Genomic DNA, 15,560 nt, shown 5'->3' on the forward strand with positions numbered 1-15,560 from the left:
CATCATCCAAAACGATCTACTTCCCTTATACAAATTAAAATATAGTCACGTCACCCTATCCCCAACAATATTTGAAGGGATCGGAATCCTTAAAAGTCATTCCAATCTCCCGGCCTGAACTGTCAATAATATTTTCAATGACATTATTTCATCTAATGACAGAATATTTCATTCAATTTCAAATCAATTTTCAATATTTTCAGCCGAGTGCATTGCAATAATAGAATCTCTCAAATATATAATCAAAAATAATTTCGAACATTCCCTCGTTCTCTCTGACTCTCTCAGTTCCCTCCAAAAACTTAAATCCAGTCCTCTTCTTCATCCTGATGATCACTTTGTATGCCTTATTCGAGAGATGATAGCCTCCATTCAAAGCTCTGGTAAAACTGTAACTCTGATTTGGATTCCTGGACATGTTGGTATCATGGGTAATGATATTGCGGATGCCTTGGCAAAACAAGGAGCGTCCAACCCTGTTGTTACCCTCGTAAACCACATTCCCCTATCTGACATTTTTTCCATCATCAAAGATAGATCCCGCAATGTTTGGGCAGAGTATTGGCACATTGCTAGTCAATCCAAGGGAGCCTGCTATGCCTCAATACAAAGGACTATTCCATCAAAACCGTGGTTTCAGCAATTCCCTCATTTTTCCAAAAAAGAAATTTCCTCACTCATTCGAATGAGGATCGGACATTGTTCCGTTCCTTCCCATCTTTTTAAAATTCACGTCGTTGACTCCTCAGATTGTACATTCTGTGGTCTAGAAGTGGGAACTTTAGATCACATATTTTTTGGTTGTCCCTCTCTAAACAAATATCCTCTTTTCTATCAAGCCTTATCTAAAATTGCCTCCCCTCCATTCAACATCTCATCTCTTCTAAGTCTGAACTCGACTCCAATTTTCAATATAATTTTGAAATTTGCCCATTTAAATAAAATTAATATTTAAATTCACCTTTCATTTCTCAATAATTTTAAATGATGGCCAAGAACACCCTTGAAGGGTGAAAGCCAGAAATAATGTTAAAAAAAAAACAAACAAAAAATAGCCCCGGTACTACATATTAGATCAATCAAAATATAATAAAAATTAGAAGACGCAAGCACACCGGCTGTCTTTTGGGTACAAATAGTCACGAACTATGTTATCAACAAAAAAAAAATAAAGAATACTATTATGAGACGCAAGCATATTGGCTATTCTCTGTGTTTTTAATAAATGTGGTGGCGTCTTGAGCCAGGATAAGACAATCGTCGAGTCAGTAAAGAGAATAACATTTTTAATTTGCGTGGCAAAATGTACTGACGACAATATATATTTGATAAGTTTTGATAGCAGCACAGCTGCACATAACTCTAGTCTAGGGATTGTTAATGACTTTAAAGGTGCGACCTTGGATTTGGCCATCAACAAGTGGCTGGAGTTATCGTTTTTAACAACTAAATATGTCACAGCGGCATAACCTAGTTGGGAGGCATCGCAAAATCCTACGAGAATACAATGACTATCTAGGTTCGTATGGTAATGACGTGGGATTCGTAAATGTTGTATGCGATGGACTTTAGGGCGAATTATCGCAGTTCATCCGGGGAAGGATGATATTGTTCGAGTTGCCACACTCAAAACAAATAAGGGCAGCCTTGTCCGTCCAGCGGTTAAATTATGTCCCTTGCCCATAGAATAACTCATTTTACTTCAATACTCAGCAACATTTTTATCATAGAGCCATAAGTACTAGGTTGCTATTGATATGTTTTTTTTTTCATTTTTATAATTATTTTAATTTTTTTTTGATAAATACACAGAGAATAGCCAATATGCTTGCGTCTCATAATAGTATTCTTTATTTTTTTTGGTTGATAACATAGTTCGTGACTATTTGTACCCAAAAGACAGCCGGTGTGCTTGCGTCTTCTAATTTTTATTATATTTTGATTGATCTAATATGTAGTACCGGGGCTATTTTTTGTTTGTTAATTTTGTTCCAAAATTAGGTGGGCGGAAATGTTGACGCAACAATCTTCCTTTAAAATTGTCCTTGATATTTTCCCATCCTATTACCTACAAGTACCTGTCATTATCCGACAATACCCACGTTTGTGTGACATTTACAACAATAAACTTAACTGTCAAATCAGTTTATTGATGAAGCCTGTTTGATGAACATCTCTTTATGATCAGTGCTATTATTGATATCAACTCGGGGTAGAATAAATACGGTGCAGTGAATATATTCGGTTCCCATCAGTGTGTTTCTTACCCAACACAGATGTTGTGGAAGTTGCGTGTGAAAGAAATCATCTCCTGTGAGTGAAACCAACAAGCAACATCGTTGACGAACATCAAAGGGGTAAGTCGGATTCCTTCCTTACTCCCTGTTCACCATCCCTAACCATCCTTGTGTCAACTTCAAGTTCACAATTAATTTTACAGTCCATTCTTGATTCGCCTTGCGATTACATTATTTGGTCCATTTCGAGCAAGATTGAATTAGAAATTAAATTCATTAGATTCAAAATTATTATTGTCGTTGCGTATTGGCTTTTTTCTGTGTAAAATCATTATTCTTACAAATTAGTGAGCAAAATAGCAGATAAAAAGGTCGCTATATTGAAGGCTCGTAGAGATCGTATGTTAGCAAGAATTCAAATAACACATCAATTGATTCCTTTTTTAGACCAAGATGAGAAGGAAAGGGAAATCTTTTTAAGCCGTTGTGACAAATTGTCTGAATGGCAAGGGGAAATAGAATCATTACATAATGAAATCGAAGCTATAAAAGGGGAACCGCATTGAATTTAGTAAAAACATTACCTTTAATTGCTGAAAATTATCCAATAGCTTGGAATATTCTACTGCAGAAGTATGAAGATAGTAGATTATTATTTACATTTTATGTAGACGAGATGATGAATTTTAAACCGTTACCTAATGAATCGATAAACGGATTAACACATCTCTTAAATACTTTTCAAGAGAATTTATTTGCCTTGAATGCAATGAAACATGAAAACTTATTTATTAAATTTGTTGCCCACATAATTGTACGATGTCTGGATCAAGACACCAGACGACAATTCGAAACTTCACTTATGCGAACACAATTACCGGAGACATCTCAATTATTTGAATTTTTACACAATCAAATTAGAATTCTGGAAGCATCAAACCCAATAACTACGAACATACCGAAACTAAAGGCGTCGGTTGCGAGAAAGTCCTTATTGACTGCAAGTCCTAGCTCTGACTTGTGCGCTATATGCAGAGAAAATCACTCCATTTATAAATGTACTAAATTTCATGAAATGTCTCCAATTGAAAGGAAAAATCGGATTAAACAGTTAAATCGTTGTTTTAACTGTTTAAAGTTGCATAGATTCGGTGAATGCCAAACACAGTCTAACTGTAAAATTTGCAACAAACGCCACCATTCTATGTTGCATTTTGAAACACCCTCAACGGGTGAAAATGTGACTACCACGTCATTGACTGCAGTCACAAGGTCAAACGGACATGTGAATAAAGCACACACTGTACTATTGAGCACAGCAGTTGTTCACATGCAAAATAAATTCGGAAAGTATGTACCTATTCGAATTATTATCGATAACGGGAGCCAAGTCTCTCTTATAACTCAGGGCTGTGCCAAGAGGCTAGGTTTATCTATACGAAAATATAAGATTCCATTAAATGGATTAGGACAGACAGCTGTCAACTCATGCACAGGTATAACATCATGTGTTATCAAACCTGTTAATCAGCAAGCACCTACGTTATCCGCGACACCCATAGTGATTCAGGAAATTACTTCATGGATGCCATTTGTTGCACTGGATAAAAGTGTGAAATCGCGATTTCTCAATTTAACGTTGGCCGATCCAAGTTTTGATCAGCCGGGTCAAATAGATTTTCTACTGGGCGCCGATCTGTATCCAAATATTTTGGATGATCAATCGCATATCGTTCGGGGTAACCCTAGTGCTTCAAATACAGTTTTTGGCTACATTATTCTCGGGAAAGTTGGATGTCAATCAACCGATTCATCGCCAATGTCACTTTTGACATTGTCCGACATATCATTAAATGATACAATGAAAAATTTCTGGGAAATTGAAGAAGCTCCGGTCATTTCTGAATTGAACCCCGATAATACCAAAGCGGAAGAAATATTTCAGAAGGAGCATTACAGACAGACAGATGGAAGATATGTGGTTCCGATTCTGTTAAAATCGGACAGTTATTTATCGCAAAATACCTACAACTTGGCTGAATCACGAATGCGCAAGTTGGAAAAGCGTTTTAACCGGGATGCGACGTTGGCGTCAAATTATGCGGATTTTCTTGATGAATATGAAAGTCTAGGTCACATGAAACGTGTAACACCCCACTCTGGGGCAAATTATCTACCCCATTACGCCGTAATTAATGAAAAAGGTAAAATTCGCGTGGTTTTTGACGGGTCTGCGAAGGCCTCCGATGTGTCATTAAACGACATGCTGTATAGCGGTCCAAAACTACAAACAGAAATACCATACATGATATTAAATTTTAGATTTCATAAGTACGTCTTTACTGCCGACATTTGTAAAATGTACCGGCAAATTTTGATTATTCCCGATCACCGTAAATATCAGCACATCCTTTGGCGCAATTCACCGCATGAACCGATGAAAGATTATGAACTTCTAACTGTACCTTATACTGTCATAGTTCTTATTGCATTCACTGGCTGCTTCACATACGTATTCTTCTATATTTAGATTTTTATCAATTTGTCTTTCTAGTTTTTTTTAATTATTTATGATTGATTGTAATGAATTCAGGAAGGGGTCAATATTTTGGAAAGAGGGTGACTTGTAGATAGCAAATATACACGTATTATTATTCAATATTATTTTCATACAGTTTGATTGCGAAAATGAAATTTCTTCTACTTGAGCTTGTAGACCGTCTTTAATATATATCACAATCCCGCTTGATTTGTTGAGTTTGAATTTGGTGTGTTTTTCAGAGTTACTGGGTATTGACTTGGATGTGTAATCTTTGTTTATCCAACATTCAGTTAATATGATAACATCGAAAGAGGAATTAAATTGATCAAGAAAAATTGTAAAATCATCAAGATTCGATATACTTCTGATATTCTGATGTATGATTTTCAAGCTATATGAGCTCCAGTTATAGTTGTTTAATTTATTCATATCTAAAACAACGTTCATGTTACAGCTAATATCGAAATCATTGTAATTATTCACATGGATCTGAATCATAGTTATAATTTAATTAATATAATATATAAATATAAGAGTTAGTGAGTTCTGATTGATTTGTAGGATTTTTGTGATGTTTTTGTCAATGGTTGTTGTATAAAACACGTATTATTGTTTGTTCCGTAAGTTATTTGTATGTTGAGAATTTTGAAGGCTATAAATATACTAAAAACAATAAAATGGCCTATATCATGGTAAGTACTAATGATGGAGAGAGTTTGATGCTGAAAATAAGTTACAATGACAAAATGAAAAAAAAAACAAATATATAAGATCAATTACATAATGAATATATAGAGATATGATTTTGATCTTGTGTGGGTATTTGGAGTGAGGTTTTCTTTCTAATCTATGTATAATTGATATGAGTATATTGTTACCCATTGACAAATGACTTACTATAACGACAGTTGCTATTGATAAATGAATGTAAAATGCATAAAAATGAGTATAAGATATTATTTTTTTATCAGATATGTTTAGCTTTACTGAGAGTATGGGATTAAATATAATTTGATACCATAATAATAATAATCAAAATGAGAAAAAAAAATTTTACGACGTAATATCCTGTCAAAAAAAAGGGTTATGACTAGTGAAAAAGTCAGGAAATGAAATAACTATTACAAAATTAGCCTTATTAAAGTAAATTAAAACCAAAAAATTAAAAGACGCTAGGTAATTGATTCGACGATGTAGTGTCATATTGAAAATGGTGACGTGACTCGTGAAAAAACAAGGAAAGGAAATTATGATTACAACATTAAATTTCTTTATGTAAATTAAAACTAACAATAAACATGTAAATTAAAACAAACATGAGAAAGGTTTTTGTCCGCTGTGTGTAAACATGTGAACTTTTAGATTTTGCTTTGTTAAACATGAATAGTTGCAGTCGGTACATCGTCAAGTTTTTTTTACACTGTGGGTAAACATGTGAACTTTTAGATCGCTCTTTCGAGAAAATGAATAGTTCCACTCTGAACATGAAATAGGTTTTTCTCCACTGAAACTCAGCACGTGGCATGTCAGAGTGTTTCTTCGAGAACATGAATAATTGCACTCAGAACATAAAAAAAAGGTTTTTTTACACTGTGAGTCAGCATGTGGCTCATAAGATTGCCCCTTCGAGAACATGAGTAATTGGACTCAGAACATGAAAAAGGTTTTTCTCCACTGTGAGTCATCATGTGGCTCGTCAGAGTACAACTTTGAAAACATGAAAAATTGCACTAAGAACATGAAAAAGGTTTTTCACCACTGTGAGTCAGCATGTGCCTCTTTAGATTGCCCTTTGTCGAACATGTATAGTTGCACTCGGAACATCAAAACGGTTTCTCTCCACCATGGGTAAGCATGTGAATTTTAAGTTGTCTCTTTGTGAAACATGAATAGTTACAGTCGGGACATGGAAAAGGTTTTTCTCCACTGTGAGTCAGCATGTGCCTCTTACGAACGCCCTTTTGAGAAAATGAGTAGTTGCACTCTGAACATGAAGAAGATTTTTCTCCACTGTGACTCAGCACGTGGGTTGTCAGATTGTTTCTTCGAGAACATGAATAATTGCACTCGGAACATGAAAACGGTTTTTCTCCACCATGTGTAAACATGTTCCTCATAAGATTGCCCCTTCGAGAACATAATTAATTCCACTCAGAACATGAAAAAGGTTTTTCACCACTGTGAGTCAGCGTGTGCCTGTTTAGATTGCCCTTTGTCGAACATGTATAGTTGCACTCGGAACATGAAAACGGTTTTTCTCCACCATGGGTAAACGTGTGAATTTTAAGTTGTCTCTTTGTTAAACATGAATAGTTACAGTCGGGACATGAAAAAGGTTTTTCTCCACTGTGAGTCAGCATGTGCCTCTTTAGATTGCCCTTTGTCGAACATGTATAGTTGCACTTGGAACATGAAAACGGTTTTTCTCCACCATGGGTAAACATGTGAATTTTAAGTTGCCTTTTTGTTAAACATGAATAGTTACAGTCGGGACATGGAAAAGGTTTTTCTCCACCGTGTGTCAGCATGTGCCTCTTTAGATCGCCCTTTCTCGAACATGTATAGTTGCACTCGGAACATGAAAACGGTTTCTCTCCACTGTGAGTCAGCATGTGCCTCTTTATATCGCCCTTTGTCGAACATGTATAGTTGCACTCGGAACATGAAAACGGTTTTTCTCCACCATGGGTAAACGTGTGAATTTTAAGTTGTCTCTTTGTTAAACATGAATAGTTACAGTCGGGACATGAAAAAGGTTTTTCTCCACTGTGAGTAAGCATATGCCTCTTTAGATCGCCCTTTTTAGAAAATGAATAGTTGCACTCGGAACATGAAAACGGTTTTTCTCCACCATGGGTAAACATGTGAATTTTAAGTTGACTTTTTGTTAAACATGAATAGTTACAGTCGGGACATGGAAAAGGTTTTTCTCCACCGTGAGTCAGCATGTGCTTCTTTAGATCGCCCTTTGTCGAACATGTATAGTTGCACTCAGAACATGAAAACGGTTTCTCTCCACTGTGAGTCAGCATGTGCCTCTTTAGATCGCCCTTTTGAGAAAATGAATAGTTGCACTCGGAACATGAAAACGGTTTTTCTCCACCATGGGTAAACATGTGAATTTTAAGTTGACTTTTTGTAAAACATGAATAGTTACAGTCGGGACATGAAAAAGGTTTTTCTCCACTGTGAGTCAGCATGTGCCTCTTTAGATTGCCCTTTGTCGAATATGTATAGTTGCACTCGGAACATGAAAACGGTTTTTCTCCACCATGGGTTAACATGTGAATTTTAAGTTGACTTTTTGTTAAACATGAATAGTTACAGTCGGGACATGAAAAAGGTTTTTCTCCACTGTGGCTTAGCACGTGGCTAGTCAGAGTGTTTCTTCGAGAAGATGAATAATTGCACTCAGAACATGAAAAAGGTTTTTCTCCACTGTGAGTCAGTATGTGCCTCTTTAGATTGCCCTTTGTCGAACATGTATAGTTGCACTCGGAACATGAAAACGGTTTTTCTCCACCATGGGTAAACATGTGAATTTGAAGTTGTCCCTTTGTTGAACATGAATAGTTGCAGTCGGGACATGAAAAAGGTTTTTCTCCACCGTGTGTAAGCGAATGAATTTTTAAATCCCTCATTTGAAAACACGAATAACGGCATTCGGAACATGAAAAGGGTTTTTCTTCAGTATGGGTGCGCAAGTGCTGTTTCAACGATGAACTACGAATGCAACAATAGTTACAATGGGGACAAGAGTATCGTTTTCCCCCAGGATGCGTCTTAACGTTCGCCAACAAGTCTGAAAAGAATGTGGATGAAGCATAATTAGCCAAGGCCGTCTGTTAGACAAACTTGTTTTATTAATAGTGCCATCTGTTGGACGTAAAATAAACACACGCTAATGTTTCACTATATGCACAGACAGAATGAGCCACAGCAATGCGTGGCGAGGTATGGCTAGTATATAATAAATATGTATGTAACTTAAATTACTTAAAATAAGAGGTCTTTTGAGAACAGAATAACTAATGAACGGCAAGGACTGAATTAACAAGAATAAACGTCTTGTCTATGAAACAGGCAGGAATTCTGAACATCTGAAACCAACATACCTTTGTAACCCAACTTGGAGGTTGTCGGAGTACTCTCCGCATACTGCAAACACTCAGTCTTCACGTCCGGGAGGTAGATATCTATATCTGTATACGACATTTCACATCCAACCTCTTCCTGGGACCCTGGTTCCACCTTGATGGAATCACTGTTGGGAAGACCCATTGCCTCCTGGTAAATGGTCCCAACTAAAAATAAATAACATAATGATCACATTCAGTTGAAAAGAAATATGTAAGATGTCGGATGTAAGCTGGACAACCTAAAGTAAATATCACGGACGATTATTTGACTTCGTGCATCAAAGAAGTAGAATATCAAGATGGAGAGCCGGTACATAAAATTATACAGTCTGTTATACAAGAAGTTATAATGTTATCGCATAAAGCTAAAAATGGTTATTGTAAAAATAAAAAAAATTACTGTCCAGTTGACAGTTTGTTAATTGTGTTTCCTATCATATTACTCATACTTGGAATGAAACTAAATCGAACGCATTATATTTTATGGATTTACTTGACATCGTGATTTAAATTTGAACTTAAATAATAAATTTACAATCAATAACCGGGCGGCAAAAATCAGTGCGCAATAAAATTAAGATTGATATTTAAAATATATCACGGCCGCTTTTACCAATAAGACGGCAGAAGAGAGACCGCTCAGTTCCTAAAGAGAACTCAGAACGATGTTGACTTCAAAAACATGACTGGCAGTAAATACGTATTATATATTATAATATTATTATAAATGGTATATTTATATATATACAGAGACATTATCTGATTGGTAGATACTCTCAGTATTCCCCGAAACCCCATGGAAACAAACATAACAATGGATTGTCGGACGCTTCGCCCTCATTTGCACAGTCATGTAGGTTAATCAAGTATTTCGGCATTATTGAGATTTGTATAAGGCTAGCATGTGGTCTCCATTGAAGAATCTGCTAGCCCTGTACAATACGCGCAGTTTTTTGAAAACCTATCTATTACAATGCAACTTACTACTCGCCGCATACTGCAAACATTCCTTCTTTACGTCGGGGAGGTAGATATCTATATCGGTATACGGCATTTCACATCCGTTCTCATCCTGCGACCCTGCTTCCACCTTGATGGAAATACTCTCTGTGTCGGGAAGATCCATGGCCTTCTGGTAAATGGTCCAAACTCAAAATATGTCTGAGCTGAAACGGAATATGAATTAATCATATTTACGAAGGTTATAATTAGTTTAAAGTGATCACCTTCAGTTGGAACGAAATACTCAAAACCTCGAAGGTGAAATGGACCACATATAATAAATAATATAGACCGTTTTTTGACCTATAGGATCAAAGATGTCCAATATTAATATGGAGAGCAGATGTCTAAAAATTTTACCTGCTATACAATTAAGGTAATTTTTTTATCGCATAAAGTTAAGAATGCTTTCAAGGAAACTTATTTATATCACAAGTGTCCAGTTGACAGTTTGTTGATTACGCTTAGTATATCAGTCTAACATGGAATGAAACAAAATCAAAAGAAATATATTTCATGGATACACTTGCCACTATGTTTTAAATTTAAACTCAATTCATGTTTAAAATCATTAACACATTAAACTTTTAATTTTTATAAATTTTAAATATCCGCTTTCACCAATAACACGACAGAAGAGAGACCATTCAGAGAATTAAAAGCGGCGTTGACTTTACAAACGAGCGTTGATGATATGCAAGGCAGAAAAAATCAAAGCCATATTAAAAAATGTGCGACCGAAGACAATAATATTGCGCTCAGCCATTCATTATTTGGCCCAAAAACAATTTTAAAATTAAAAACGTCTTTGAAGCAGAAAAATATCAAAATGTTACCTGACGGCAAAGTTCACCTGACAAAGCATTATTCTAAGAAAATTAACTATCAGCTCGTGTTATCAAGAGGAAACTTTGTCAGTGGACACTTGTTAATTTGAGACAAAAAACCCAAAAGTAACAAAAAACTTGAATAAATGAAAAACGAAAAGAACACTGAAAAACAAACATGATTGTGCTTATCTGCTTATTTTGAAAAGAAAACTTAACTCATGGTCACATGTTAAATATTTTTGAATGTCACTAAAACAATAAGATAAAACAGGATAATCATTGATAAACAGCGCCCTTGAGATGTTTTTGCACAAAAGTCGGCGCTGTATAATTCATCCTAATACTATTTTTATTTTGAAACTCATCTGCGTCATGTCCCGCGTGGCCTCGAGCGAGATGTCAAACTCTAAGCCAATGAGATCTGAGCTTTCTGCCACAATATTTTTTTCTATAAGAAAACGGGGTTATGGGTGTCGGTTTCAAATGGGTTTCAAGGACAGGCCGTAGTTACATGCCTCTGCACAAAGAAATGGAAACGTCACTAGAGGTGGTCAATATTTGGGTAAAGGTTATGAATTCCGCTTCACGGTAAATATGGAATGTTTACTTTGAATTAATACTTGAATTTAGTTATATTATTACTAAAAGTTAGTATAAATGTTGGGGAAAACCAAATTCCAAACCACTTCAAATTTGAATTTCGTTTAAATTATTTCACAAACACGATATACACCGGTCGTCAAACAAAATCATAACGCCATGATCATAAATTAACCACTCTCTAGATAGATATCTTCGGGCTTTTTGTATGGCCCCATTTCGTCACCCCCTTAACCACACACGACCACAGATAAAACGGTCGTTTGGTCCAGACAGGTAAATATATCGTGGACCATATAGAAATCTCAAGGCTATTTAAAAAAAGTGCAAATATAGACAATAACTGCACCCAGCTAACATCGTTCATTCACTAGCCCAAAAAAATTATATTTTAAAAATAAAAATATTGGAATGCAGGAAAAGGAAAATAAAAAAAACCCACAGCTATGCACACATCAAAATACTTTTTATTTTCAAAAAGACAATGGACAGTATTTCAAAACAAGGTCAGTACAACCGATGTATTGAGCATTGATTTATCATTGAAGTAGAAGATAATACTAATATATCTAAACAAAACATGAAACAGAACAAGACACAGAAAAATAAAAAGTAACGGTCTCAACTAGGAATCGAACCCAGGATTTTTGTCTTACTGCAACAACTTAATAGGATTTAATTTGACCTTGCACAAAAATACAAGAATATATACACAAAATACATATTCAACGTGTTGAAAGATATTCATTATTTCAAGTAATAGTAACGCCTTTTGACTTTTACATGGTATAATTTAAATCATAATACATAAACCATAATATAAGAAATAAAAATCGTGTACCTACATAATAAAAGCTTGTAAAGAAATATAGCTTGTAAAACAACAAAAGATATTATAAAATAGAAGTTAAGAACATGTTATTAATATTTTTATTTTGGATACTGACAATTCGTGGTGGAATCCATTATCTATAAATAGTATAAAATAAAGTGACATTCGCGTCTGTCTGTTTGTGCGCTTAGTTCTTCTTAACTATGCGACTGATTTCGATAAGGTTTTCAGCATCATTTGGAGAATTTCTTCCGGAAGGTTTACATAAATAACCCATGCATTAACACATATTGATAAAAAGCAGAGAAAAGTCGATATGAAGATTATTTTTGGCCGCTTACATTGCTAACGCTGGCGAAACCTTATGAGAATATCAAAATAATGTACTACGGAATTGTATACCTTAAAAGGGCCTACAGAAAAGTCTGTTGTATATATACAAATGTTATAAATATCGCAGTTGCCGTCTGGTCCCCAAAATCTCCTCTTGTGCGTTTTCTGTTTCCTGGGAGAAAGGGCTGCCGTCGGACCAACGCAGCTCAAAATGCCCTTCGTCTTACCTAGAAAAAGACAAAATTTGAGACCAATGATTACACTATTCTAGTATTGTAAACATATTTAATAAAACTCATGGATAAAATTATTTAAAAATATTTTAAGAAAAAGGGGACATTAATGGTGATGGATTAATTCACTGTTAAACTTTTAAACTTTCTTGTACGGGAAAAAAAAACGTTTTATGCAGTTTCTGCAGAATTTGTAGGGAGCGAAAACAAAACTTCTTGAGCGAGTTTCACTGCAATATAAATTAGGTGTATACCTTCAGAATATTCCTTCAAATGAGGATTCCACACTGTTGAAGCGTACAGTAGGTGACTTACATCTTATAAATATTAGTAAAGAGTAACAAATTTAAGTGTTAATTATTATTGCCACAGCACTAGAAGTTATTCAAATTCTCCTGCAGGGGTTTCATATAATTTCCAAAGCTTTGTCGCCAGCAAACATAATGGAAAATGCTGGTTAAATCTGAATAAGGTACTTACATGATTCAATTCTGGAGAGGATTAAATGACCTTGATTGATGTAATCGTGGCTTTGTTTAGCAGTTTTAGCATCCTAATACGTGGTATAGTAATTATCTCCAGAATTGAATCATGTAAGTACCTTATTCAGATTTAATAAGGTACTTACATGATTCAATTCTGGAGAGGATTAAATGACCTTGATTGATGTAATCGTGGCTTTGTTTAGCAGTTTTAGCATCCTAATACGTGGTATAGTATCGCGTCGGAATACGGATAGTTCTGAAAAGGAAAATTAATTAAATTGTGGGACCGTTACTATTTAACATTTACATCAATGATATAGGCCAATGCTTCAAATACTCCAAAACATTACTTTACGCAGATGATATGAAGGTTTTTTATCCTATCAGATGTACTGCTGACTGTCAAAAAATGCAAGAGGACCTAAACCGTCTTAATATTTACTGTACACAGCATAACCTTAAAATTAATGTTAAAAAGTGTTTCGTTGTGAATTTCACACGAAATAAAAATATCATTATCAATGAATATAATCTGAACGGCTCAATATTAATCAACAAAAAAGAAATCAAAGATTTGGGAGTGACACTGGACTCTAAGCTAATTTTTGATATTCAAATAGACTTAGTGACATCAAAAGCCTCTAAAATGTTAGGATTCATTCTTAGGACATGTAAAAAATTCAATAACCTTAGAACAATGAAAATCCTATATTTTGCTTATGTCCGCAGCTTACTAGAATATGCGTCACAAGTTTGGAACCCGCAATACATATCGTATGTGGAAATTCTAGAACGTATTCAAAATCGTTTTCTACGATACTTGGATTTCCGCAGCTACCGCCCACATCTAAGTCACCAAGATTCAGCAGCGTACTTCAATATACCATCATTAGAAGTTCGAAGAAGCTCGGCCGATGTACTTTTTCTTCAAAAAATAGCCAGGTCCGTTATTGATTGCCCTGAACTCCTAGAAGGAATTCAGATACGAGTTCCTAACAGACGAACCAGATCAAACATGATTTTTAGCCTCCCCCAATGCAACACTAATTCTAAGCAGAATTCTTTCATCTATCGTGCGTCCAACACTTTTAACACACACTATTCACAATTTGACATATTTAACTCTGCACCACACTCCTTAAAATCCCACAGACACTCTCTCGATACATTACAATAACAATAACTACAGATACCATCTAATACAACCACCACTTTATTAACTTCCTTTATACATACCTCAACCTAACCGATCCCTCCTCATCCTACCCCCTCCCTATTCCCCCCCTAAATAACTTGTTTCTTGAAATGTAATTTTCATTAGTAAATATCTCGGAATCACACTCAGATACACTTGTATATAATACCCATGTGGAAACCTGTAAATGGTTTATTTACTGAAACTAAATTATTATTATGCTGTTATTGATGTAAACTGTTGGTATCCCAAATAAAATAAAATAAAAATAAAAAAATAAAATAAAATAAAAATTATTAGCCAATGAAGTACATTCAGGAATCAGGATCATTGTATCAAAGAACGAGAGGTTAGTACCTGTATTTAACAACGGGTTCGGGTCCTTCTGTCAATTGATTGAGATAGACCGGATAACACACTTTAACACAACACAGCATTAATTTATCACCTTGAAGAATTCTAGCACGCAACATTATTTTTAGATGGGTGAAAGAAAATTCAAAATATTTAGGTACGCTAAAAACTTCAACTGACTTCATGCTTCAACTTTCGAAATGGCGTCTTGGAAATTACCGTTAATTTTTATAGCAGCATAACCCATGCTTAGCTTCTCTTTCTGTTACATAAGTCGCTATGGTAGAGAGCGAGAGATCAAACTACAATTTTTGCTCTGAGCCAATGAGATCTGAGCTTTCAGCCACAACAGCTTTGATACCTTAGCGTAAGCGAAGGTGTGCAGTAGTATTGGTGAACAAAACCGGCGACACTCGGCAAAAAAATTCCACACAGTATGAACTGCTCATAGCACATCTCGTTCTTCTAATATCTTTGGAGTGCGCTTATATTTTTAAACAATAATAATTAAGCGAAAATTGTGAAAATATTTAATAAAACACGAATCATTCGAAATAAAGCAAAAATCTCTCATCACGCTTTAGTTGCATTTAAAGATACACTGTGAATTTTTTCATACCTATAACATATTAAATAATACTACAAAAAGTGTTTTAAATAATTTTTTATTTTTTTATTTATTTATTAAACGCCATAAAAGGCTTTTACAGTAATGTGATACATTATATTATAAGTTCACAGTGATACATAGGCGAATATTAGTATTAAATTGAAGAAC

General features: G+C 34.9%; 1 protein-coding gene across 1 annotated transcript; it reads right to left on the minus strand.

The window, feature by feature from the left end:
* Window positions 1-8,607: 8,607 nt before the first annotated feature.
* Window positions 8,608-10,044, minus strand: LOC149414433 (uncharacterized). The gene is made up of 3 exons (XM_089644172.1): window positions 9,903-10,044; window positions 8,895-9,083; window positions 8,608-8,621 (listed from the first exon to the last, which is right to left on the minus strand). Exons 1-3 carry the CDS (start codon window positions 10,042-10,044, stop codon window positions 8,608-8,610), a joined length of 345 nt encoding a protein of 114 aa, XP_089500298.1.
* Window positions 10,045-15,560: the final 5,516 nt, after the last annotated feature.

The sequence above is a fragment of the Hesperophylax consimilis genome, chromosome 20 (assembly GCF_061612785.1).
Source record: "Hesperophylax consimilis isolate HC1 chromosome 20, BYU_Hcon_1.0, whole genome shotgun sequence".
Taxonomy (NCBI): Eukaryota; Metazoa; Arthropoda; class Insecta; order Trichoptera; family Limnephilidae; genus Hesperophylax; species Hesperophylax consimilis.